The sequence below is a fragment of the Nelusetta ayraudi genome, unplaced genomic scaffold (genome assembly GCF_046127955.1).
Source record: "Nelusetta ayraudi isolate G7.1 ecotype Tasmania unplaced genomic scaffold, CSIRO-AGI_Nayr_v1 ptg000013l, whole genome shotgun sequence".
In the NCBI taxonomy this organism is placed as follows: domain Eukaryota; kingdom Metazoa; phylum Chordata; class Actinopteri; order Tetraodontiformes; family Monacanthidae; genus Nelusetta; species Nelusetta ayraudi.
Genome location: NW_027466063.1, coordinates 3,334,979 through 3,361,689, shown reverse-complemented (window position 1 = coordinate 3,361,689; position 26,711 = coordinate 3,334,979). Strand labels below are relative to the sequence as shown.

The 26,711-nt window shown below is 43.7% G+C and overlaps 3 protein-coding genes across 4 annotated transcripts in view; 1 reads left to right on the top strand and 2 right to left on the bottom strand.

Annotated features, from left to right (window-relative positions):
* The window catches only part of xpr1a (xenotropic and polytropic retrovirus receptor 1a), a 51,905-nt gene extending 47,080 nt beyond the window's left edge, over nucleotides 1-4,825 (top strand). Inside the window, exons 12-15 of the mRNA XM_076022882.1 lie at nucleotides 2,342-2,508; nucleotides 2,604-2,743; nucleotides 2,969-3,193; nucleotides 3,358-4,825. Of these exons, the coding sequence (XP_075878997.1) occupies nucleotides 2,342-2,508; nucleotides 2,604-2,743; nucleotides 2,969-3,193; nucleotides 3,358-3,415 (590 nt within the window). The 3' untranslated portion in view covers nucleotides 3,416-4,825. The remainder of the gene's footprint in view (nucleotides 1-2,341; nucleotides 2,509-2,603; nucleotides 2,744-2,968; nucleotides 3,194-3,357) is intronic.
* A 3,344-nt stretch (nucleotides 4,826-8,169) lies between these two features.
* sin3b (SIN3 transcription regulator family member B) lies at nucleotides 8,170-20,385 on the bottom strand. Its single transcript, XM_076022860.1, has 19 exons — nucleotides 19,875-20,385; nucleotides 18,498-18,604; nucleotides 18,066-18,219; nucleotides 17,228-17,590; nucleotides 16,818-16,973; nucleotides 16,226-16,354; nucleotides 16,016-16,105; nucleotides 15,778-15,896; nucleotides 15,268-15,481; nucleotides 14,815-14,931; nucleotides 14,477-14,715; nucleotides 13,670-13,853; nucleotides 12,209-13,127; nucleotides 11,359-11,528; nucleotides 11,087-11,260; nucleotides 10,391-10,483; nucleotides 10,213-10,307; nucleotides 9,618-9,816; nucleotides 8,170-9,525 (listed from the first exon to the last, which is right to left on the bottom strand). The coding sequence occupies exons 1-19, from the start codon at nucleotides 19,983-19,985 to the stop codon at nucleotides 9,289-9,291; spliced, it is 3,870 nt and encodes a 1,289-aa protein (XP_075878975.1). The 5' UTR covers nucleotides 19,986-20,385; the 3' UTR covers nucleotides 8,170-9,288.
* A 287-nt stretch (nucleotides 20,386-20,672) lies between these two features.
* Nucleotides 20,673-26,563, bottom strand: haus5 (HAUS augmin-like complex, subunit 5). 2 transcript variants are annotated; one of them, XM_076022868.1, is made up of 20 exons: nucleotides 26,415-26,554; nucleotides 26,208-26,306; nucleotides 26,022-26,084; nucleotides 25,875-25,907; nucleotides 25,738-25,762; nucleotides 25,495-25,627; nucleotides 25,235-25,394; nucleotides 25,052-25,148; nucleotides 24,756-24,847; nucleotides 24,610-24,664; nucleotides 24,381-24,508; nucleotides 24,211-24,292; nucleotides 23,975-24,129; nucleotides 23,608-23,770; nucleotides 23,376-23,456; nucleotides 23,089-23,234; nucleotides 22,621-22,717; nucleotides 22,307-22,445; nucleotides 21,499-21,631; nucleotides 20,673-20,934 (listed from the first exon to the last, which is right to left on the bottom strand). In XM_076022868.1, exons 2-20 carry the CDS (start codon nucleotides 26,303-26,305, stop codon nucleotides 20,832-20,834), a joined length of 1,983 nt encoding a protein of 660 aa, XP_075878983.1. In that variant the 5' UTR covers nucleotide 26,306; nucleotides 26,415-26,554; the 3' UTR covers nucleotides 20,673-20,831. The 2 variants fall into 2 exon arrangements, with proteins under 2 accessions (XP_075878983.1, XP_075878982.1); XM_076022867.1 differs by having other exon boundaries at nucleotides 26,208-26,563.
* Nucleotides 26,564-26,711: the final 148 nt, after the last annotated feature.

The window sequence follows — 26,711 nt, the reverse complement described above, 5'->3', positions numbered from 1 at the left end:
TCACAAAAAAAAAAATATCCATGACTAAAGACAAACATTTGTCCTGCTGGGCTCCGTGGGGAGGCGGGACTGCCAACGCTGAAATAAATTGAGTCTGGAAGCAGCAAAGGATCTTTATATTTCGAGATGACTGGTCACGTGGAGAAGAGAGGAGAGCAGAAGGGAGGAGATAAGAGGAGGAGGAGGAGGAGGAGGAGGAGGAGGAATCGAGACGAGGAGCAATTATTGGCCTGCTGCAGCAGAACACATGTCTGCCGGACTCTGCTGGAATAACGATGAGCCCGGAAGCTGACAGCTTTTATGACTCTATTTCATGTTCTGACCGCTCGTTCATTAGAAAGGAGAGGAGCAGCTGTGGGTGCACACACATACGCACATACTGTACGATGCACAAATCCAACAGGCACATTTAACAACAAAGACAAAAGACGTGTTTGAGTTGATTCTCTTCTTCTTCTTCCGCCTCCCTGAACTCCAGCTCACCCCTGCTCCTTCTCCTCGTACTCACGCTAATGTATTTATGCATGGAGCCTGGACTGGACTGAGTCAAACAGCTGATTGATCTCTGATGACCAGAGAGGCTCCCACAAGGAAATGTGTTGTACATTCAGTCTTATGGCGTCTGCTCAAGGTGCAAGATTTATTTATTTCTCCATTTAGTTGGATGACCTGAGATGTTTTGCATGTTTTTTGCATTATGCATTGCTCTCTAATGGGCGCCGTGGTTTTACAGATATATGTAATATATTTGCACACAAACTTCTCAACCCTTTGCTGTTTGTTTTGAAAGGGCTACTTGAAGTCAATGCAGTCTACGTTTTCAACAGCATATGCTGCAAACTCTTGCACACTCTGCCGTTCACTTTTGATAGTGACCTGAGCCAGTAGCCACCATCAGTCCCTCCTGAGCAGCCAGTCAGTCACCACCTCGTCCACCCTGAACACTCACCAGCCTGGCTGAACAGAAACTCTAACCTGAAACTGATTCTCTCTCCATGGGAAAAAAAATTAGTCTGTTGTCCTGTGTGTCGACAGCATTTAATCCACGACTGGGAAAATTTCAGTGTGGCCGCGGGGACTGCTTTCATTCCATCCCTCAGCTTAAGGAGCAGCAAACACAATGGGTCGCGGCGGTTTAACGGTGGCAGCCCAGCAGTAATTCTTCCGGTCGAACTGTCCCCGCGCTCTGCTCCCGAGGCGTCGCGTTGGCTGCTCACAGGGAGGAGTGACTATGACAAACGAGAGCGTCTGGAAGCCGCTGCCTCTGTCTGTGTGAGTCAGTGCGCCGGGCCGCAGGGTGCTGATTTACTTGTTGCACCCACCGAGGAAGAAGCAAAATCACGTTCAAATCACACTGCACACCAGACGCTGGCAAACGAACGTATAAAGTCGTCATCTGTGTGCCGCAAAGTGACAGATGACACGATGGATCAAGTGTCATGCGAGCGCACGTGCACAAAGTCGAGCACAAACATGTCGAGATTTTGTGATCCACCACTCCGTCTCATGCTAAACTATCACAGGACAGCGAATTCAGCGAGTTTTGGGCTAATTAAAGTTTTTCTGTATTTTTTTTGTCTCTGAAACATGTTCAGACATGTTGAGATTTTGCATTCTACTACTCTGTCTCATGCTAAACTATCATAGGACGGTCATTGGGTAACTTTCAGGCTGATTATAGTGTTTTTTGTCTCTCCAAAAACAACATATGCCTGTTGTTTGTATTTTTTTGTTTTGTTTTTTCAATTTTCTGCCATGTTAAGATTTTGCATTCTGCTGTTCCATCTCATGCTAAACTATCATAGGACAATCAATTATTTGAGTTATAGGCTGTCTTTTGTTCACTTCAGTCATAATAACTGTCTATAATTGTCCAAGATATGTGGACACAACATTTACCCAACAACAACACAAGCAGTATGACATCAAATGGTAGTATTTCCAGTCCATCCACCAGCTCCCTGACCACCAGCTTCCTGGTGGATTCACACATTCATTCTCTCTTTACTTGACTTGAACTACTTGGTGGGTTCACAGAGCTACAGTTGTCTGTGAATGCAATGAAAAGAATTGTCTTTATGGATATTTGAAAATGTCTTCTTTTTTTTTTGCTTTTGAATGCTGAAGTTCAAAGAATATATTGAATAGGTTGAGTGGTGCACGTAAAAATCACATGTCAAAACAGCGTTAAACGTGGCTGAATTATAAAAGGTTGTCGAGGGAAGAGCCATTCGTGAGTCGAGAGAGCCGGAAGAGCTCCCTCTAGTGGTCGAAAATGATTGGGCCTGTCGAGCTTTTCAATAGGGTAATTAAAAGTCTCTCTGCCTGTGCTCTATTTCAGAACAAGGACACACGGACGCCGACATGTTCTTCTACCTGCTGATCGTCTTCTCCACCATCAGCTCCCTGTACACGCTGATCTGGGACCTGCGCATGGACTGGGGCCTGTTCGACCGCGGAGCCGGAGAGAATACCTTCCTGAGAGAGGAAATAGTCTATCCGCACAAGGTCAAACACTACAAAAATGTTTTCATTTCATTCACACTATAGGCGCATGGTGACCGTTGCCATGGCTGACTCTCTGCTGCCCCCTGTGTGTGCAGGCCTATTACTACTGTGCCATCTTAGAGGACGTGATCCTGCGCTTTGCCTGGACCATCCAGATCTCGCTGATCACAATGACCAAGATCCACTCGATTGGTGACATCGTAGCCACCGTGCTGGCCCCCCTCGAGGTCTTCAGGTGAATCTCTGCTGCAGGGCAACACTTTTTTTTCTCTCTTTGTGGTGTTTATTTAAATGTTGTTTTAAGTTGTTTTTAGATCATAAAGCAAGATAATGATAGTAAGACATAGATCCTATTTCATGCCAAGTCAGGTTTTCAGAGTGGGGGGTTTTGGGTGTTGGCTGAGGAGGGTTAGTGGGTCCCCCATCACCAAGTTCATCCATCACACTGTGTCTGGCGCAGGCGCTTTGTGTGGAACTTCTTCCGTCTGGAGAACGAGCACCTGAACAACTGTGGCGAGTTCCGAGCTGTGAGGGACATCTCAGTGGCGCCGCTCAACGCTGACGACCAGACCCTGCTGGAGCAGATGATGGACCAGGAGGACGGAGTCCGGAACCGTTCGGGGAAGAAGACCTGGAAGAGGTCTTACAGCTTGTCGCTCCGACGCCCCCTGCTGTCCACCTCGCAGTAAGTGCACATATGGCAAGGAGACGTCAGGCTTCCCACTCATCACATAGTTTAATAACTAACTGAAGCGACTGGGTTTTCTGCCTTGAAATTACAAATATTGGCAATTTAACACATCAAATGATACAGAAGTGGATAAAAAAATGTATTTTCTGTTTTTCTAGATCGAAAAAGGACACAAAGGTGCTGATCGAAGACACGGACGATGAGGCATTCAGCTGAGTTTAAGATGTCAACACCCACAGTCACACACACACACACACACACACACACACACACACACACACACACACACACACACTTCTCTCTAACATGCTGTACTTAAAAGGACCTCATTCATCCAACCTCTGCGCTCCTCCCGTAGTTGTTAGTGACCTTTCGACCCTCAGCCGATACCTTTAAAGCAGTGAGAATCTCAGGCTCACGACTTACCTCATCTTTGCATCCATGCGAGTGTGTTTGTAGTCTTAATACGTAGAGAGAGAGGCACACGGAAGACACACGCCGTAACGACAAGACACAAGTAGAGACAAAAACCTGCTGAAGCACAAGCTTAACGTTGTACTGCTGCAGTAGTTGAGAGAGCTAGTGACACACAGACACAGTCAGACAGACACACAGACAGACAGACATCATGGGAAATCTTCTGCACTGGAAACACAGTCCGCACTGCCCTGGGATTATCGTCTTTTATATATATTTAAAAAGGACTTTTTCAGTACCGTACCTTACTTTGAGATATTTTGGTTTCTGTCGATTATGTTTTTAAGAGGTGCTGCACAGCCCGGCTACAGATGACTGTTTACACTCCTTTTTAAACAACACTAGGATCAGCAGGGAGAAAAAAACAAAACAACAAAAACTAATCAGTAGAAACCCAAGGAAGGACTCAACACACCTCACAGCATATCAGAACAAATCAACTGGTTTAAGCTCGTTGATTTCTTTTATAACCCCCCTACCCCTCTACCAGCCATTTTTTTTATTTTGAAGTTGAGTTTTAATATATCAACCGCAGCCCCAGAGGCACTTGCAGGAAAAGTGCATTTATGACACTAAACTTAAGAAAATCCTTCTGGTGCACAAAAAAAGGGATATTTTAATTCTGACATTTCTAGTCTGTGAGGTTGCTTTGTAATATATTTCATATATTTTGATGTGCATTACTATTCTATTACTGTTGTTAAGTACTTTTACATGTGTTGTTTATACAAGTGAGACTAGTTTTGAGCATCCACACTCTGATTGTCAATGTATTTTATAATGTTTGGAATGTTTTCTCGGTTGTGACACCTTCTAACGAGCTCCTAGTTATTAGACTTGTATTTAAGCCCAACCCTAAAATTGTGCAAAGGCTGACTTGTGTCACCGTGTTTCGTCATCTGAATGTTCTTGACTTGCTGAAGTATTTAAGTGCTTTAATTACCAAAAGCTTATGAATGTGTCTGTGGCTAATGTGGCTCTCACTGCACGGCCTGCACAAATACTTGATGGGGTTTTTCTAGCAGACGTATGAGTACATTTTTATCAGCAAAACGGCGAAAAAGGTCAAGTGTAAACAATTATTATGATGCCAGTGAGGTTTGTAAGATCCAAGTCAAGATAGTTTGGTCAGGACCCGTCAAGCCATTCTTGCTCTTGTATTTGATATCACATTGAAACTCACAAACAAAACAAATCTTGATCATGTTCTCAGTTTCACCCACCTGCTAATTTACAGCACATGTGCACAGACATCAGATATAAAATCCAAATCCTTCTGGCCAAGGTCAGATTTGCGGCAGTTTGCGGTTCAATATAAATTGAGTTTGTTGACATTAAGCCAGAGGCACATTTTCAGTTTTATGTTGTGTCGCAAAAGCAACATCTTATAGTTTTTCTTCCAAAAAAATTGATCATTTCAAAATGATTTTCACAGCTTTATTGACTGAAAACGTGGAGAATGGCAGCCGTGCCGTTGCGCACAGTCTGCTCCACTGCAGCTTTGGTCGCCTGCCCAGCACCCTCTCACAAGAGGGACCATGCCTTGCGTCATGTCATCACTTCACACGCCAAGATAAGCGCCTCTTGCCTGGTTTTCAGACTCGCAATTTTGTCTGCCTACAGTGTTTTTTCTAATGCAGAGGTGCCAAAGAGACCAAAGACAATGTCATTGGAAGAGGTACGAAGGAGAAGACTGAGCAAAGAGAGAGCAGCTGAGCACGAGGGTGCCGGGCAGGCGACCAGACCTCCAGAACTGGTTCAGCCCAGCACACTGTGTGAAGGGCAGGGGTGCCATTCTCCCTGTTTCTAGTCAATTAATTGGAAAACAACATATCTTTTTTTCAAATTGTCATTTTAAGCTCATAAATCGATAGCGTATAGCTTTAAATTAATTCAGAGGGAACGTTTGAAACCACCAGGAGACACGATGAACTCCTTACTTGCCTTCTTTTCCTCCCAAACCTGCAGCTCAGACAAGTCATTTTTTGTTTATGATTATTATAGGAATGTGTTCTGCTATTAAGACCCCCCCAGAGCTCCCCAGAGGAACTTTTCATATCTGTGTCCGCGCTTTCGCTTCCTCTTCCTCTTTTTGACTCCTCTCACTGCGTCAATACCGACCACATGAAAAAAAAAACTCAAGAGAGCCGCCGGCCAGCAAAGTCAAGAGAAAATCCGCTTTCTCCAACTTCTCCTTTTTCCCGTAGCAGCAAAATGAGGGCAGTTTCCCCAGTGCGACAAAGTCGGTGTGTCTGGCGGGGGAGAGCGACCACCTGGAAATGTTGTCGTCCCTGTTGAAATGTTAGGAGGCTGGTGACTTCCCATCTACCCAAATACACATCACGCATGTCATGAGAACATAGTCATAAAACAAGACTCACAGGTACACACTAACACACACACGCAACACAACGCAGCCCATATGGCCTCTCTCTCTCTCTCTCTCTCTCTCTCGCTCTCTCGCTCTCTCTCACGTGTCGGAGAGCACAAAAGTCCAGCAGATAGTTTTGTAAAAAGGCTCTATTGTCTTGTCTGCATGCTGCTTTAGTTTTACATTGTACATAGATCTTAATTTATTTGACATGTTTATAAGAGATCATTGTTGCCGCTGCCACACTGATCGATCGCCTACGTTGCCATTTTTGCTCCGAGACAGGCAGTATTTTTCAGCCGACAAGAAGCTTTTTCTTTTTGTTCATTTTGGTTGTTTGTTTGTTGCCATAGTCGTGCACTTCTTCTCGTGTAAAAAAAAAAAAAAAAAAAATGCTGACAGTGTTTGTATAAAGGTACAAAAAAAAGAAAATCCATGAAACTGGAGAATGTGATTGGTTGTATCCTGTGGCTGATTCCTGCTTACTTCCGAGGCCCCCCCGTCACGTCCAACGGAGAGCTTCGCGTCGAGGGTTTTGCGGATAGAATTTTTTTTCTCTCTCTCTGTCCTCAAGCTGTAATACTGTGTGTACATTTGTGAATGTGCATGAAAAAACACTGTGGACGATACATCCGTGGTTGTAAAGCGGCTCTGCTGACGAAAGCACTTTGAAGCACTGTTGGGATGAAGGAGCAGAACCCCGAAGTCCAGACGGGACACACAAACACCAGTTGGGTTAAATTCTGCTCACAGGTGCTGGTTCTCCTGAACATCTCGCCAACAGATCCAGGCTCTTCTCTTGTTTTGTTGGGTTTTTCTTCCGCTCGTTTGCTTGAAACACATTGGAGATGCGTCTTTGTGAGCAACACAAATGTTTTTTTGAGCCTGATGTCGGTTCTATAGATGTTCAGAATGTCGAACCCGCTGCCAAAAACAAAACAACAAAAACAGGGTTCTTTTGTACAGTTTGTGCTTGATGAGATGATGGCGATAAGCCCTGATACCCTCAACCCCTTTGCCCCCCCCTCCCTCTCTCTCCCGCTTTTTAATCCTGATCGGTGGAAAATCTAAAACAACCCCCCCCCCTCTCTCTCTCCTCCCCGACGTCAAAGTGCTTTATACGTGTGCATCCCTCCCTCTCTCGATGTTGTCTGTACCTTGCTCTCTAGTCTAGCTGAACGTGATCGTCGCTGTAGTTTGGTAGATGGATGTTCTACTTTGATAAGATATTAAAACGTAAGACAAATACATTGTGGCTAAATGTGATTGATCTTCAGAGACATAGAAGGAAAATGTCCCAATCATCATCCGTCCATCCCCAAGTCCTTTTTGACAGTAGCCTGTACATGTCGAGTGTAGAACACTGTTCTCTGACTCTTTTCATGATGGTATTTGTATTTCTGTAAACACTTTGGTGATCTTGTCAAATCTGGGTTTTATAAACCACGGTTATTTTTAAAATTCTCTCTGACTCATGGCTCTTTTTTTTTAAAGCCCTCACACTTTTGCTGTTGCTGCCTCATGACTTGACAACTGTGATTCAAATGCAAATGTACAAGCTTTGCTGCCGTGGTTGACAGGTTGTTTGTTCTCGCTCTGCAATTTGTTTTTCTTTGTTTAGTAGTTTGCTTGCAGAGCACTCTGAAGTTTATCTTTTCCATTCCCACTGATTCAGTTGAAATGAAGTATGCTGGCAAAAAGGGGGACAGTAAGCTCTGGAGGAAAGTAGGTTTGAGGATTCTTGTACTGGCCAGGATTTATGAATCATCCTAATATGTTTCCCTCTTGCCACTAAGGATATAAGAGGGAGAACTTAATTATTATCAGTTTTCGTAGAAAAATAGATTATACGAATTTGATTGTGAAGGATTTTTTGGGCTACAGAACAAATAACATTAAAACATATGAAGTTCCAGTTTTAGAAGCAAATCCTTTCATTATATCTTACCTTCAGATTGAACCACCGTCTCTATTTTGTTGGGTAAAGAGTCTTCAAATTTTGAAGAAGAGCAAAAGCAGAGAATTCATATTTAAACTACTAAATACACAACATAGGTTTTAAAAGGTTGGCAGTGCAAGTTACTCTTGACAATAAGTTAAACAAACATCCTGCCAGTCAATCTAAGAAGGTCACAACTAGGTTGTTTATTTTGTGATAACTGATACAGGATAAATGTTATACATTCTATCTTAACACTGATATTTTGCTTTTATTTTCAATGTCAGTATGCAAAAAAAGACAATACAAAGTAAACATTTAGTATCATGAATATGATACATAATTTGACTGCTTCATCCATATTAAACCAATTAAATTTAAGGACTTCTTGTTGCCCCAGTGATAACTTGTTTAGCTACAACACAAAAAGAGGGGGAAAATACAAAAAAACAAAATGCAAAACATCAAGAGTTGGCTGACAGCAAACACTGTAAAGAACCACATGATCTTTAGATGCAACTCGTGTAGATGCAGATATAAAAAAAACACAGAGGTCCTGTTTTATATATGCACATACAGTAATTAGCAATTACTTGAGTTGTTTTGGGCATACAAACAGACAAAATGAAGAGCAGAATACACATACATACACACATTTTACCAATGTCTCCCCATATAAACACGCATAAACCAACCAACAAACAGAAGGCTCTCTGGCTTTGGAAGCTAAAAACTACACTTGACTAATAAAAAAAAATATAAAGAAAAAAAAGAGACATTCACATTTCTGAACCAAACTCCATGATCTTATATCTTGTCACCTGATCAATAAGAACCATCTGTCCATAGTTTACTCTTTTAGTGCCACCAGAGAAGCTAAAAATTATGACGATAATGATTCTCTGTCTGTGCCTCCCGCCGCCCGTGTCCGTCCGTCCGTCCGTCCATCCGTCAGTCTGTCCCACCAATCAGGGCCCAGTTCGCTCTCTCTGATTACTTCTCCGTTGCATGTTGGTCCGTGATCCTCCACGCGGCCACTCCCTGTGCACTCACTCACCGACTCCCCGGAGTCTGCGCTGTGGTTCCGCCCGCTTCCTTCACCCCAAGAGTGGACGTGAGTACGTGCGTGCGTGAGTGAGTGAGTGAATGAATGAGTGAGTGGAGGTGTGACGGAGGAGGGTGGAGAAGTGGGACTGCAGCTGTTTCCGTCTCTTTAGTGTACAAGTGTCTTGTTTGTCCATGCATTAACCGGTTGGTGCGTGTTTGCTGTGGGTGTGTCTTGCCTGGCTTGTGGCGGGGCCGCTACGGCGACGCCGGGGCTTTGCTACTGCTGTAATGGACCTGGTATCTGTTCACCGCTTGCCCCTTGACCTCGGTCGACAGGCAGGTGGTCTTGCAGGGGATCATGTCCTCCTCCTCCTCGCCCATCAACCAGTTCTGCACCGAGCGCTCGGCCGCCGACGTGACGTGACTGGCCAACCAGCCCTGGTGCCACTTGTCGAAGCGCTCGTGCTGGCTGGCCGCCACTCTGTGCTGCGACTGCCGGGGGGGAAAGGAGAGAGAGAGAGACGAAACCATCAGAGCCTCGCACACGCAACGACAGCAACCACTGCACGGCAGCTGCAACGCACCTTCCTGGACTTGACCAGAGCCCCTCTGCGGTACATGTAATCCTCAGAGTTCATGACAAAAACCATCTTGTGAGTGTTGAGCTTGAACCGGCAGTCCAGGCTGCCGGCGTTCTCCACGCCCAGCTGGCGGTGCCACTCTCTCCTGCAGCGCATGGCCTCCACCTGCCGCACTTGCCAGCGGCGGAAGCGGCGCAGGTTCCTATAGAAACATGCGTGAAACACATTAACACATGCCAGGCAGGTTAAAGTGTTGACATACTTTTTCAATGACTCTTAACTTATTCAAGTTTGATTCCTGAATTGAGGAGTTTTTTTTCCTAGCTAAAAACTGAGACATTAACATGTTGCTGTGCTAATTTAGTGGTTTTCAAAGTGGGGGTGGGGTGCAGAAAATTGATAGATAAGAAAAAATATGCAAATAAATGCTCTCGGTCACAACTGCAATAGGATTCATAGAACATAAAGGTAGCCTTGTAGCATTGTGAACTTTGTAAACTCAAAAGACAAACCAAATAAGAGGAAAGGTACAATTAGTCATTGAAACTTTGGTGAATTTAAAAATGAAGTCTCAACTTCAAGTCGTAAAATCTCTTACCTGGGCAGAAATACAGGCTTGAAGAAGTAACCCTCTGCTTGAGAACACAGACTGGATTCAGTGCCCACAAACTGCTCCATGTAACTCGACAGGCACTGAAAGTGATGGCAGGACTTTATTAACTGTGGCTCTATTTACATTAATGATCAAATGAGCACTTTTTTAAAAGCGACTTTACCTGCACATCCAGAGGGTCGTCAGCCTGAGCCTCTTCAGTATCCAGCAGCTCGATGGTCATCGTCACATCACCCTTGTTTTGAAGAAACATAACCTAAAGAAACAGGAAAATTTAAAGGTTAAGTGATTAATATTAGGAGATTTTGAGAAGAAACAGCGACATCAAGTGGTTATATTTTAGATTGCAGCTGCTCTTTCAACTCCCGCAACCCCTCTTGCGAGTTTGCCAGTGAACTACAGTGACCTGCGCACACAAACCTAGACATCGCATCCACGTTTTCTTTGTTGGTTTTTTGAGGACCTCACATTGAATACGAAACGTGCTGTTAAGCAGCTGCATTGTCCACACCAGCTGCCTTACAAATATGGCAGTGCAAGATGGCAGCTAACTGGGAGCAAGACCCTTGCTCTATGTATATTCTTATATATAAATAAGAACCACTTTATGGTTAGGAAAACCAAATTACTTTTACTGTACAGTGAACATCCACTTTTATTAATGTATTTAAGGTCAGTATATTAAGCTCTTCCCAACATAAAAATCATAAATCAGGCCACATTTTACACACTGGACCTTTAAGTAAGAAAGCAAGGTGCATTGTCATGACAAGGATGGCGATGGCTAAAGTTCATTGAGTTAAATCTCAAGGGTTTTAAGAGGCTGCGTGCACCTCACAAGGACTCTGCCGGCGCTCACCTTGAAACAGTTCTCTTCAGCCATGACTCTCTCAGCTTTCCACTGGTAGCTGGTCTCCCAGGCGGCTCTCACACACTGCGAGGACAGGTTTCCCCCCGCAGCCCCCCTCTTCCTCTCCGACAGGTAAAGATCCACGACCTGCAGGCAAACTTCGTCGCTCACCAGGTGCTGCAGCTGTGGTCGAAGGAACAAAACGGCATTAGAGGGGACGAGAACTGGAAGTGACCCAAGCTGCCCACGATGCCGAGCGTCAGTCCAAAAGCGCCGCTCACCTGCCGGATGATGTTGTGGATGACCTTGTCGATGGTGAAGCCGATGTAGGCGTGGATGGTGAACATCTCGCGCAGGGTGTCTTCATACTGCGCCGAGTCCAGGTTTCCATCCAGCAGGCTGCGTATCATATCCAGGAAGGCTGGGTAGTACTCCTCCAGCTCCACCTCACCTGAGGATGACAAGGTGAGATGAGGGGTCTCGTGAGCGCGTCGATGGCTGGAAATGTTTTTCATAATTCATAACCAACCCCGGCAGTGAGTGAGGCAGGAACAGGGGGAGACTTGTTAAGCTACGGAAGTACCAGACAATAGACAGTGGGGGACAAATGACCACAGCACGGGGTAGAACGCTTCACACCGTGGGGCCAATTCGAAAGGAAGCTGCCGAAAAGTCAAATTGTGTTTGGCAACGTAGCATTTCAAAACAAATGGTTGAATGGTGAGTGTGAACATTTTCTTGCCATTCTGCATTAAATAATCCTAAATTCTTCATTCTGAATCATGTTCAATCTGGAAGCATGCAGTCCCCAGAAATAACACAAATCTTTATTTAAATTCAATGAAATCTTTTGTTTGCGATGACGCTTGGCTGACAGCACAGTTGACACTGGCACTATTATACTGAACTGAAATTAGTTTGGCTTAAGGGGGGGGGGGGGGGGGGGAACTAGAACAAAAATTGTCTGACTCAGTGCCGAGTGAAAACAATGAACAAACCTCCCTGGCGAAGGATCATTAATGCAGCTTCTGATCACGCTTCAAGTCTGCCAAACGCAACCTCATGCATTCATAAACTTTGAAGAATGACAACAACTTGCTCTGGTCAGAGGTGACCGGCGGCTGAACTTACTGGGCTGCTTGAGTCGCAGCTCCATGGCGAGGTCACACGCCTTTTCCCTCCGTCCCTCGGCCATCAGCAGCCTCTCTCTGCTCTGCTCGGCGCGGCGCTCCAGCAGCTGCCGCTCCGCCTGCCGGTAAACCCGCAGCAGCCGCGAGCACAGCGTCTGGTGCAGTCGCAGGAAAAAGTACCAGTTGTTGTTGACGAAGAAGAGGTTGTAGACGCCGTCCAGGTCCTTCTGGTGCTCCGCTTCAGGGTCGCGCAGGTCCACCTTCTCCCCCGTCGCCCCGGAAACCATCTCCATGGCCATCGAGCCGGAGGTGGAGGAGGAGCCCCCCGCCGGCTGGCTTGTGCTGCTGGAAGTGGCGGATGCCTCTGCGTCTGCGGGCTGGGACGGGCTGCAGCGCCTGCGTCTGGACTCCCCGTTGAGCTGCTGCTGCTGCTGCTGCTGCTGGGGTTGGCACTGGGCTTGGGACTGTGCTGATTGTGCAGGCTGGGCTTGGGACTGACTCCCTGTGGTTGCTGCCGCTGCTGCCGCCACTCCTGCTGCATTGCTGGAGTTACCGTTTCCTCCTGCTGCTGCCAATGCACCTCCTCCTCCTCCTCCTGGTCCTCCTCCCCCACCCCTCTCTCCTCCCTCCTCGGGCTCGGCCTCCTCATCCGTCCAATCTTCGGTGTCGCTGAGCTCGCCGCGGCGCGAGAAGAACAAGTCGGGGACAAAGTGCTGAATGATGCGCTTGATGTGGTCCTTGTCGTCTTTGTGGATGGTGGGCTGGCGTTTGACGTGGTAGATGATGAGCGCGGCGGCGTCCTCCAGGATCTGCTTGTCCTCGTACGTGAACACCATGTGAGGCTCACTCAACGACGCTGCGCCGGAGCCGTTGCGGCTCTGCTGGCCAACTCCGCCCTCCTCTGTGCTCTGTTCCTGACGCTGAAACACGACACACAAAGACAACAGTTACGGCAGGCAAGAGAGGAACATCAACAGAAAGTCAACAGTTCATTGCAGGGCCAACACAGAGAGATAAAACATCTACATACACACTGATACCCACAGATAAATGTTGATTGCCAATTAGCCTGATGAGTAATGTGTCTGGACTGTGGGAGGAACCCAGAGGACCCAGCAAGAGCCCACACAGACACAAGAACATGCAAACTCCAAAAAAGGCCCATGCTTGGTGATTGAAGGTCAATTTCAGTGTTGAATTTAATTACTATGCAATAAAAGTAGTAATCAATTCGTTAGAAATATAAAATGCGTCATTAAAACAACGAGTCATATTTCAATTTAAGGCCCTAATCCTTGTCCTTGCTCAAACAGCTCATTAGCACTTGAAGACGAGCAAGTCAAAGCACCAATGCAGTTTATCAAAGGGGGCCAGACAATTCTTCAAATTATTTAAACGCCTTAAAACTTGCAGTCTTTTCGCAGCATGAGAACTCTGTTGTGAGGTTGACAGCCGTTTTTACCTCATCGTAGACACTCTCAATCTCATTGAGGAGACTCTTTGACCGCAGCGCCTTCATGTCGTTCTGTTTGAAGTTGACTCCTTGGTGGTCCAGGGACTTTAAGTAGGCCTTTTCATACTGCTCCCTCCAGATTTTATTGAAACCTTGCTGGGCCTCTCTCCACTCGTCTTCTTTAGCTTTCAACCTGCAGAGACAAACACATGTAATCAGAGGTCATCTAATAAACAATCAATGAATATCTGCCTGCTAACACTTAAAACCTGGACTGGTGGTTTGGTTCATATTGGTGAGCAGAATGATACGAAGATCATGGAATTCTACTGTAAACAAAATGTTTTGCTGTCACTTAATCTTTAATGCATAATCTGAAATGTATTTAATTGTTGACTGTTATGGTTGTGTATCTGAACGTGTAACTGACGTTGCAGTAAAGTAAGGAGAAGCGTTAAGCTTCTGTCTCCCCCTTCTGGCACCAAGGGTAATTGCACAAACACTGCTAAATAGCAAATGATGACATGGGCTCGAGCCACAAACTTTACTATGGAAAATAAGGCCTTGCTTTTCCAAGAACAAAAATTAAAATCAGCATGAGCACATCAGTGCCACCCTCTGGCAATTTTGGAGTGGATATGACCAAATGGTGGAGCTGCAGTTTTACCTCTTCCCCAACCCCATCAATACAAATACACATCACCATGGAATCATCTAATATTATGAGAATGGTTTGGTTATATAAAACCAGTGTTTCAGCTTGATGATGCGAGTATTGCGCTGGCTAAAGAGCCTAAAATCAAAGTTGGTGTTGACCTCTTGAGCACCACAGGCACAGCGGTGGCAGGACTCCTCTTCAGTCCCTCAATGATTTCAGGAGCTTTGTCTCCATAGATGCGATACACAGCACGGCGCTGGATGACCTCAGAGGTTCCCCCCAGACAGTCATCTAATCTGAACCGGTCCTGGTCTTCAGGCGACAGACGGGAGAGCTTCTTCTGGACGCTCTCTAGCACCCTGATGGTAGCCAGGTTGGTCTCCAGAACAACGTCCAACTGCAAAAGGGGAGGAGCACAGCAAGAGCATTTAAAAACAAAGCTGTATAATATATGTATAATCAAAGTAATGCATGCATGTATGTGTAAGAGTTGTACCTCAAATCTTTCATCCTCACAGCGATGAAGCTGCTCCTCGTAAGGAGTTTTCTTGGAGCTGACAAAAGTGGAGTCCTCTGACCAGGAGGGGAATGACACCCAGGTGTCATTCAACACCTACACATAGGGAGAAAATAACTACCATCAAAAGGAATGTCTTGTGGCCTACTAAAGCATTAAAATGACATGCAGTTCTATGTTCTTTTTTTTTCCAACATTAGTGTCCATAACACAAAAATGAAGAAAAGCATCAGCATGTAAACACAGAAGAACTAAACTCCGCTCTGTAAATGTTTCATGGGACAGTCAAACTCTTTAACAGAACCCAGCAACACAAACATGGAGATGAGTAACAGAGTTCTGCTTTGTAGAACTTTGACAGAACATTTTCACAAAAAAAAAAAAAAATTTAATCTAAACACGTTCTTTAGATAGATTAAGGTGTGCTTGTACCTCCTTGCACAGGGCGGTGCGCCCGCTGCATTTAGGCTGCTGGTAGGTCTTGGGCAGCGCTCGGTAGCTGGACCCCAGACGCTTGCAGGAGGCATAATCCACCTCTCGGCCACCGCCTCCCTCCATGTAGCGATCTGACAGTCCGGACACCGCATGAGAGAGCTCTTTGTCCCCCAGAAAAGACTTGAACTGGCTGTACAGTTCAGGAAACTTCCTGGAAGCGGATGGATGCAATGACATTAATCAGCTGACTTGAAGAAAAAAATTGCATGCAGGAAATTTAATACAAATTTAATCTATCTTTTGTTATTGGTAAAGAAATATTAAGATTTGCATGACTATTACAAGCTTTCTGAAAGTTCTCAGTAAATGTCAACATTGTAGTTAACATGATAACAATCCTGCAGTTGTAGCTTCGAGATCAAAACAGAAACCAAACGGACACATCCCCATCTGTCATGCAGTCAGTTAAGACAGTGATTCATTTTGAACAAGATTTCATTCACTCACCCCAGGAATGGAGTGACAAGCTGAAGCAGCTCTGCTCCTGATACTACTTCCTGGTTGAACAAGGCAATGCAGCGCAGGAAGTTCTCATATACTTCCTGGCTTTTAAACAGGCGACGAACCTAATGGTGTGAGAGCGGACGAGGAAATAATGTCAATTTAACAATTATAGTGGAGCGTTAAGACAGCAGAAGAGCAAGAACGGAAAACACAAGAGGAGCAGTAGGAGTGTCAAAGATACCTTATCAAAGAAGGAGAATTCTCTCAAAACTCCGTGTTTGCCAACAGAAGCAAAAGATTGATCTTTGGTACAGGAATACTTCATTTTTTTCTGCAAAAAAAGAAAAAGAAATATGTTCAACGATCCACACTACTTAATCATTGATTGAGCTCACTGCTGGAAAAGAGTCATTTCAGGTCCATTAGTGAATTTATCAAATTGAGAACTTACTTTGAGTAGTGGGGACATGTGCTGCAGCAGGATGGGCCTGGGCCTCTTTTTGTTCTGTTTGGTTATTGTGTCCTCCTCTTCTGGCCTTTTCAGCGTCTCTTTCCCCGCTGTCAGTGAGCTCCCTGTGAACTATGAGAGACACATAGGAAACAAAAAAATGTTTATTGTAAAATGTTTCCCATAACTGACACACAAAAAACACTGTTAACTGCAAACCAAACTTTATTTGTCGCCTTAAACTAACACACTAATCATACGTCTGTATTGAAAATAAATAAAATAAAAAATGCTATTGCAAAAAATTTAATTAACTGATTTCTGTACCATTTTATGTCACATAATCACAGGATTGATTAAGTAATTTAACCCAGTATTTTCTTAGAATTTAAAGGTCTAGGGTGACATTTCTGCCAGTTACAATGAAAACTTCTGAGAAAAGTTGATCGGTTGTGTAGTGAAGAGAATATATTCAAACGGAAACAGAGAGTTAATGATGCAGACGCAGTGCAAAGAAATGACTGTACAAGTATCAACTCCCCCCGGTCCCAGTATTTTAAAAATGCACCATTATTTCTAAAATCCTGACGCTTACCAGTGACCTCTTGGCATCAGGTAAGAACTGTCCAAACTCGGCCAGCAGGTCCTCTTGTCCTTTGAAAAGACTGGCAACTTTTGAAAACACCTCGTCTTCAGTCATCCCACTGCTGCCGCGGCTGCCTCGACTTTCTTTCACCTCCAATTGCTCCTTCTGAGGTGTGGTGAGAAAGAGGCGGGGACGAGAGGTGAGAAATGAATCATGACTCCACCAGACTAAACAGACACTTTCATATTTAGCCAGGCAGAAGCAAGTTTTATGTTTCTACAGTTTCTACAACTAAATGTTGATTATGAAGCGATCACATAAAGGCACAGTAGAAACCAATTAAAAAAACCTCACTAAACAGCTAACTCAATATATCATTAAAATGCGACTAAAATCAGCACATTTTCCCACTGCAGTACCTGGTACGTGTGAAGAATCTCTAAGAAGGCTCTGTAGATCTCTGGGTGGTCCAAGAAACGGTTTTTGATTTTGTTTACATAGCTGATGGCACTGTCAAACTCTACGGGACTCGTCTCTGAGGCTGGTGGGGACACGGAGGACGTGGTTGCCTGGTGGGTCTCTCTGCTGCTCAGGGGAAGAGACAGCCTGCTGGGAGGCTCTGGAGGTCCTGCTGGGGTTGAGGAGGACGAAGCCTCAGATGAAGCAGCCTTGACTTCTGCGGTTGGGGCAGATCCAGCCTCAGTCTGGGTGGCAGAGGCACTACCTGAAGTCACGGTCACTGCAGGGGCGGTGACGCTCTTTCCCTGTTGGCTCGGGGAAACCTGAACAAACAGACACAAATTGGTTGAATGGCATATCTGCAGAGGAATACTATTTGAAATTCATATTAGACAACCGGAAGAAGTGCAAGTAATACAAACGTGCTTTTAGACTGTTTAGATGTTAGAATGGTGTATTCATGTGCAAAAATATGCACTGTAACATTGTTAGTAAGCACAAACGTAATTTCATTAGCAACATTTAAATTTTAATGTAGAATATTGCTATACATACCGTAAAAAATGTAAGTGAAACTAGCAAGACATTTTTTCATTGTTATGTATATATATATAAAAAAAACAAATATGCATTTATTGCTCACTTCAGGAAGCATAGCATCTACAAGTTGTTATGAAGGGGAGAAAGAAGCTGCTCAATAGATATAAAAAGTCTGGGAGGGTCCCAAAGCACAGATATTTGTACATTTTTAGTTGGGGCACTGGTTTGAGAATCCGTTATCTTGAGCTAACATCTTACCTGTGCAGAGAACGGCGACTGGAGGAAAGCCACTCCATTCTTAGGAACTTCTATCCGATAGCCCGGCGGCAGGAAAGCATTGAAACCCAGGACTAGGTCTGGGTGTCCATGAAACAGTTGTGATACACGATTTATCACTCCCGGTGTGTCAATGCTAATCAGGAAAACATACAGAAAGAGACTTTAGTTATATGTGCTGAACAAGAAAATTAACTATGGATCCAGCAAGGATTTGCATCCAAGCGGCAGCCAAAGACAAATCAACAATCAGGAGGCGATAAGACAATAGCCTGTAATCTCCTGTACAGTTTCTGTCATATTCATATCAGGGTTGTAATCAAATACAAAAGCCCTGTCGTGCAACATGATGACATGCATGGCAAGTAACATTGTGAAAACTTTGTGTGAAATGTGACTTATTTTTGGGAATACCTTTGTGACTTAAACTCCTTCATGATGTCGAGAAACTTGTTGTATATGCCAGGATTGTTTGCAAATCGGATTTTGACTTGGTCCAGATATGACAAGGCATCTTCAACCTGAGCACAGAAAGCGGAAAAACAGTCAATGCAGCAGAGAGCGATAGATCGATCGATAGATTATATAGATAGATTATACTCCGACTCAAATGATAATTTGCAAACCAAAACAACTTCCGAACCAACAAACAGGAGATAGAGGCTTGCCCGTAAATAAACAATTTATTGCGTATTTTTGTCCAGCGTCCATAACAACGTGTAGATTTGGAAATTCAGCTACACATTTGCGTGTATCGGTTAAAAAATATATATATTGCCGCATTACCGGTCATTTATTTATAAATAGAGTGTCTCGGTCTGCTTGCTTTTTCCGAGTGACAAGTGAAGTGCTGTATCAACAAATGCACCGAGCAGGGGTACATGGCGTACAAGTGACTGCGAATTAAATAAACGCCTGCACGAAGACGCGTATCGTATCTTTTGTTAGCTTGTGCTCTATTTCGTGGATCCACGACTCGCAGCCCTCCGTTGTCTTGACAGAACAAATATGTTCCACGGCGCTTTGCCAAACAGTCCACATCTAAAAAGGGCTGTTTCTCTGCGCTTGTCCTAGCTAACGTTAGCCACTCCTGGCGATATATAAACTCTTCCAACACACACACACACACACACACACACACACACACACACACACACACACACACACACACACACACACACACACACACACACACACACACACACACACACACACACACACACCAGCAGAGACTCATGTAAAGCATAACACAATTATTTTAGTGACGACCTCTCCGTTGCCATTTCTGCCGCTTGTGTACGAAACAGCTTGAGAACACACGAACGCAGCGATAACAAAGAAATGAAGCTGCTAATCAACTGAAATAGCCGTTCTTGGCTAGCCTGGCTGACGTCCCCCACTTTGTTCAGGCTGCATGAAAAAAAACGAACAAGGAGGAACTTCCCACAACCGAGCTGAGTTAACGTTTGCTCACGATGGCTCTTATTGGCATCGTAAATAACAAACTACCACCAACTGTGTCACTTCACGGTCATCCCGACATTCATTAATGAAATGCAGCTTTCGCGCATAACCTTAAAATGTCAGCCTTCTGCCGTTTTGCAATGAATTACTTTTAACAAGGCCAGGGAGCTAACAGACGTTAGCCACTCGGTCCTTTCACTACTCTCGCCGTGAAGGCAGCAAGAGAGAAAAAAAAAAGCGTCAAATGCACTGCAATGGTCTGAAGAACAAAATGGTTCTGACTCAGGGACTTTTCCTCCCCCTTCGTCGTAGCCGTTGTCTTCTTACCTTCAGCTTCTGGAAGTGCTGCTGCTGCACTTGCTTTTGTGTTATAACGAAAGGCTTGTCTTGGATTTGGTTTATTTGCTTGGCGGTGCTGTGCGTCTGAATCTTCGCCATTATCCCGGCGACAGGAGGCTCGGGAGCCGCAACCCCAACTTGAGAGGGAAGCTTCGGTTGTTACCTCCAGTTGTTGGCTAGCCGACAAACCTTCTTCTCGGTCGGGGAGCCAGCCTGCCAGCGAGCAAACCTACTTTGCCTAGCTGGACAGTCTCGGCACAGCGCAAAAAAGGGGGACGGAGAAAGCAGCAGAGTGCAGGCTGTGAACAGACAAGCTGCTACTCGCCGCGACTTGGACCAAACATGACCGTCGAATCCAACCAGCTCAGGCAACAAGCGTCGGAAAATAATCCAGGGGACAATGGTTGCCGTTTATCGTATTTAAAATAACTATCGACTGTCTCTTTAAATTCGGCGGCAGCGATCCGTCTCGGCGTCCGGAAGCCAGAGTAGGAGTGAAAAATTGAAGGGGAAAAAAAGCAGCTACAAATTGAACCGCGCATGCGCAACAATGGGAGGAGCTGAGTTCACAAGAATCAGATTGCTCCACTCCCCCTTCACTGCTACAAAGGAACAATGTTCATGCAAGGAGGAAAAAAACCCCGTAGATCCGCTGTTGTTCAACGTTGCTCGCAAGTGCAACATCATCGGGGGAACTAGGCGAGGCAATGTCGAGAACATTGTGCAGCATGCAGTTTTCGTGTGCGCATAAATGCACCAAACACTCGGATGATTCAAATCCTCGAGGCAGGTTGTAAAAACTTTATTGTTTGTTTAAAGACAGGCAAAGATACATGGACATGTGAATGAAAAATACGTGTCGTTACCGGTGTTTTCTATGATGATAGCTGTGCAAATGTAAGGCGCTAGAGGGCACTTCTGTTGTTTCTTCAGGAAATGTGTTCCTCAGGAGGCTTTAGCAGCGAGTCTCCACCTTTCTAGCCACTGTTGGTAAGTCAGTCCACCTTTACTGACCTCAGGAAGAACATGCTGAGCAGGTTTCTCCCACCTAACAGAAAAGTAGACAAAAGGTTTTCCAACATGAAAGAGCTGCAGTTATGACTACATTTATGAATTTTAAAATGCTTTAAATCTGTTATTTATTTTTAAAGAATAGATAACAAAACAAGGGAAATCCCTCTGTTCTTAACCCCATCTTATTTTAGCCAAATGTATGTGAATGCATCCAAATACATTTGTATATTTAAAAAAAAAAAAAATCAGAACAATGCATTTAAATCCACATTGCTGTACTGTAACTTATGCAAACGTTGAAAAGTGAAGAACACTTAATGTAAATCAAATTATCATATTCAATATAAATCACAAGTAAAGTGAACATATTCAGTAACAAGGATTGTAAGTGGTAGTTTTGTCAAGGCAACATGGTTATGGTTGTATTCACAGAAAACCAGCACTATTCTACCATGTGCCGCTGCTCTCACAGTATTTGGCATCGTACACCAATCTAACCACTGATGAAGGGATGAAAATAGATTCATATTCACTTGTGCAAAAAACCCAACATGAATCATGGAATCACTACAAGACAACAAACAGACGTGTGCCTCACCAGTAAGAAATGGCAGTCTTGACGCTGACTACATAAGAAAGGCCCTGGCCACAGCGTTGAGTGAGGCTTCGGACTCTCGGCAGTAAGGTCTTCAGAAGTTTCTGATCCTCTTCTGTGACTCGAGAAAGCAGGGCTGGGGTAGGTAGAGAAAGAATAGATTCGCTAGATACTTTATGCATCGCCAGGGGAAATTCACACACAGAACAGTCTTCTTAAAAAAATACCTTCACACTGCATCAACACTACAGCATATATATAGTTAGCTATATATAGCTTTGCACAATACACTTTAAATACCACATGTCTACAAATAAATGACACCCTTATGAGACGAGCCACAGTGCGATTTACCAATATTCTAGCAATAGAAACCTAAAAAGAAAATTAAAAAGTATTTCACAGGACACTGTTCATCATGTACTTGTCATTTTCCCCCAAAAGAAGAGAAGGTTTCACTCTCTTGCAATGTAAGAATCAAGGGTGGGGGCCTCATATCTTCACAAAAGAGCTGAGGCTCTTGCACAACAGTTCAGGACATGTTGTAGGATGTCGGTGGACCTTGTACAGTTTAATTTGTGGCTTGATTTTCATCACTTAGTGCTGAGAGTCACAGATAATAAGCCTGACAGCCATTGTTGTTAATGTTATTGTTGGAGACAAATGTGGCATCCACTCCACACATCCATCATTCCCAGTGTGAAAGTCCCCTGCTTTTTAGCTGGCTGAGTTATCTTTAGGAAATAAAACAACACAACGGGTCTCTAAAGGGTTTGAAAAGCTACATTTTCCTTTATGCTCCACCAAATACCTTTCTGATCCGATGCATGCAGCAGCTCCGCTTCTTTCTCCATTTTCTGCTGAGTAGCCAAGTGAAGGGTCAGTATCTGGTGGAGGAAACGCAATTCGAGCTGCTGGGAGCGAGCCTGAGAACACAGGTGCTCTGGAGCCTGAGGGGGATTTAAGGGAAGAACGTACAGGAAACTTAGGAATGGAAATAAATATTCATGTTATTGTTCATTATTGTCATGTTAAAATAATGCACTGTCCCTACACATGTTTGCTTCCAGCCTTACTAACCTTAATAAAAAAAATACTTATTTCATAGTACTAAGCCAGACTTACCTTGTACAATGGAAATTCCAGACTTTGACGCAGGCTACTGAAGGATGGGGACTGTGACCGATGAATGGACAACCATGATGCAGGGACTCTTTGCATTCTGTAACAGAACAAAATGTCATTTACTTTTTCTACCTTGGTCCCATAAATGTTAGAGATGGATTGAAGATTCGCTCAAATATGACTTTTCTTGCGATGCACACCTTCTGCTCGATAAAGTAGGATCATTGCCTTGACTTTACTACTTTGAATGTCTTATTTCACCTCTGATAAATTTGAAAAGAAAGAAAATTCACAGCATAATACAGGCTTTTATAGTCTGGACGGGTAACAAAACCACATTTCATGACTAAAATACTATAGAATTGAATTGAATTGAATTGAATTTAATGATCCATGTTTTCTACGCTTTTTATATAAACTTGTCAAATCTTGGTCTATTACTTAAGTTATTTGGCAACTTATTCCTACCCATCTAGTGTTCTGCAGTCCAGAGAAAGAAGAGAAACCATTCCCATCTGTTTTGCCTCCTTGGAAATAGAGTTCCTAATGTTGTTGGCTGCTGTGGCGACTTCATCAAACTGTGGCACCAGTTGACATTGGATAAATTCCTGTAACTGCAACAAGACAAGAAGAAGGGTATTTAAAAAAAAAATGGTTTAGCATTAATATTGTTTAAAACATGCATTTTCCTCTCATCATAAGAAGAATTAAACATGTTCTCTGTTCTTCAGTGTTCTAAATGAGAAGATCCAAACCTGTGCTTGCAGACGCACTAGCTCTGTCTTGGCTGAGGAGTTCCCTTTAATTAAGGCTCTGATATCCTCTTGTCTGAGAACCTACAGAGACACAACAACACTTTAACTACAAAAAAAAATATATATATATATATATATATATATATATATATATATATATATATATATATATATATATATATATATATATGTAATAGTAATAACCAAATGAATAGGTTTAAGTTGTACTTACCATTGACTGTCTGAAGTCAAGGATGCTTTGCTGTTGTCTCTGCAGGTTCCTCAGCACCGTTTGCCGGCTTCTTGCATCCTGCTCACGTAGGGTACACCATTCTGTGATATAATCCCTGGCTGCTGCCTGCATCACACCCTGGATCTCTACATTTAGAGTTGACCTGTCAACAACAAAGAACTACAGTTTAAAAAAAAATAGTTTGAGGACAAAAGGCAAAAGAAATGCATGAAAGGTTACAGAATGACACTTACTTTGGGAAAAAGAAGAAAACATTTGAATAATCTTTAGATAAAAATCTTTATCTAAAGATTAATAAAATTAGACACGCACAGAAAGTTTATCACTAAGCAGCAGAGTGGCTTACAGTGCCAGCGTGTCATTGTGTAGCCCCTCAGCAGTTCCAGACACTTCCAGCTCAGCCTCCTTCTTGCGGGTCTCCAGCTGATGTTGAAGCTTCTCAACATTGGAACGAGTCTGAGCCAGTTCCACCAAACTCTGCTCCACATCTTCCCAGGCCTCCTGTCAGGACAAATGTACAAACCTAAAATTAATACGATATTCATTTAAAAGGTAACAAATGTCTTCCTTGTGTGGGTTTACCCGCAAGAGGGCCTTCAATGATGGCCATGCATTTCCCTCCTGTGCTGACTTGTCCAGTAGTTGATTGCTTTCAAAGCAGAATCTGCAATTATACTTCCGATTTAACACAATAATATTAAGAGGTTTGGGGTACTGTACTAAAATAGAGGAGGTGAAACTGATGAAAATACCGTAGAGATGACATTTCTTGTGTCACGTCCAGCTGTGCTGCTTTCTCCTCCAGTTCCGTCTGCTCTCGACGAGCTAAATGCTCCAATACCAGTAGGACGTGGCTTGGAGGATAAACACTCAGCAGGTTCTGATGACATGATAAACACCACGTCAAGTATACTATCAGGAAAATAAAAACAAGCAGCAAGTATCTGATGAAATGTGATTTGAAAAATAAAAATCACAAACCTCCACTGCACTAAGCCAGTAGCGAAACACATTTGTTCTCTGTTCACGAGTCATGCTGGAAGAAAAGAGAAGTTTTAAATGGAAAGAGAGCACAACACTGTGAAAGAGCGTTAAATGCTGAATAATTTATTCAATGTGGCCCTTACTGTTTGGCTGAAGAATGCGCTGTCTTCAGTTCGCTCTCTTGCACGGACTGATAGAAACGGACCCTGTCGTCACACAGCTTTCGTAGCTCACGCTAACAGGGAGAAAAGAATTAGCATTTTAAAAGAAACCAACTCAAAATCTAGGATAAACAGGGCTTTTTTTTTTAACTAATGGTGAATTTGTCAACTAAGTTTAGAAAGTTTGTTTTTAAGATCTGAAGAATGAGCAATGAAGTCACACAGCATATTCACACAAAACAACACAGTCATTTAAATTAAACATCTGGAGCTCCTACCAGGACCTGTGCCTCTGCTGCAGCTTGGGATTTGAAGTTGTCAATTTCACTGCTGCTTGAAGGCTTATTGTCAAACAGGAGTTCAATTTCCGCTTTCCTGGAGTGCAACAACAATGTCTACTAATTTACCATTGATGTGTGTAAAAGATTCTCTACAATGAAACCATCATTGTTTCGACTCACTTGGCCATTTCTTCCAGCTCCTGTCGATGTTCAGTCATCTTTTGGGCATCATCAGAGAGAATTTTATGACTCGTCTCACACCTCTGCCTGAAGCCCTGCAGGAGTAGCTCTCTGCGATGACTGTCCTCCACCTGGGCCCAGGTGCAGCTGATTGACTGCTCTGTATGAAAATATATGACTTAGGCAAGAAATAGCATATTTCTTTGTTTGGGTTAGGCTAGGAGATACAAATAATGGATCACAGAATTTAGTGGCAATACCCTGTGTTTCCAAGTTTTCCTCTGCCCCACTGATCTGAGAGTCCAGCTGAGTGATCTCAGCTTTCAGTTCATCTATCTTCCTCTGAAGTTCTTTCTGTTTAACTGCTTCACTTTGGCCTTCAGTCTGCTTCAGCTGACCAGAAAGAACAAAAAAAGTATACTTACTTTCTTAAAAGAAAAAAAAGTGCTATTTTTGCCTGTAACAGTTGGTCAAATAGAATCAACACATCGTGTGTATCTTACCTCTTTGTCTTGAAGAAGTTTGTACCTGAATGACCAGGCTAAGGAAATTTAAAAACATATGCAAAATATTTCCATTACAGACGTGCAACTAAGGGTCTTACTGAAACTAAAATATTGTCTCAGGCCATTAAGGATACCACTGTAGATTTCCTCGCATTATCCTCACGTTTCTAAAAGACAAACAAATACTTACATTAATCAGGAGGATTTATTCATGAGCGGTATCACGGAGAAGAACACTGGAAACTTACCTCGCGGCCCGTAAAGACAACGTCAAGACTTACCTTTGTTGATAAATATGGTTGATGACATATTTCCATATCGACTTTCCTGTCCCGACACAAAGCCTGGGAAAAGAGTAACGAACATTTGCATCGATATCTTTCGGCGTTGCCGAATAGATAGAGATCAAGAGAAACAATTGATAAACGGTATCTCTGCATCAAGGCCGTGGGGGGCGATATACTCACGTTTTAAAATAACTGTCACTTGGAAGGCTGTCTTTCGGTAAATTGAACTCCTCTGTTGCCCATCGTTTCAACTGCTGTCCAAGATTTCTATCGGCCATCCTGACAGAAAGACAGTAAACAACTCGATGGCAGAGAAGCTACTTAGAGCTAACGACAATGAGACAATGTTGTCGTTAGCTTACAGAGCCAACGTCAATCTTTTCTTACTGAGAGCTATACCCTTAGTCCGATGTTATCAATCCGATTTTATATTGGGCCACTCCTTCACGGCCACAAGGAATTACAAAGTGGGCTTTCAAAACCCAGTAATAACGGTATACATTTTTTTTTTAAGTTCCCGCCTGCCAACGCACTTTCCGGTTTTCGCAGTATAATCGCCGAAACAGCGCCTCCACTGGTTGGAGGACCGTATAAACTGAGTGTAGGAGCGGATACGCACTAAATGCGACATTAAAATCTTTTACGGCTAAATTATCCTATATTTTAAAGACGCAAACTTAACTA

Bases quoted from the DNA above. Each gene is read 5' to 3' on its own strand.
- sin3b (XM_076022860.1), bottom strand. From the start codon at position 19,985: ATGGCGAAGATTCAGACGCACAGCACCGCCAAGCAAATAAACCAAATC. The intron at 10,308-10,390 runs GTAAAGTCGCTT...CATCACTTTCAG, and splicing joins ACGACCCTCTGGATGTGCAG to TGCCTGTCGAGTTACATGGA. The intron at 9,817-10,212 runs GTAAGAGATTTT...ATGTTTCTATAG, and splicing joins AAGCCTGTATTTCTGCCCAG to GAACCTGCGCCGCTTCCGCC.
- haus5 (XM_076022867.1), bottom strand. From the start codon at position 26,305: ATGGCCGATAGAAATCTTGGACAGCAGTTGAAACGATGGGCAACAGAG. The intron at 25,395-25,494 runs GTATTGCCACTA...ATTTTCATACAG, and splicing joins GGAAAACTTGGAAACACAGG to AGCAGTCAATCAGCTGCACC. The intron at 22,446-22,620 runs GTAAGTCTGGCT...AATCCCCCTCAG, and splicing joins TGGAATTTCCATTGTACAAG to GCTCCAGAGCACCTGTGTTC.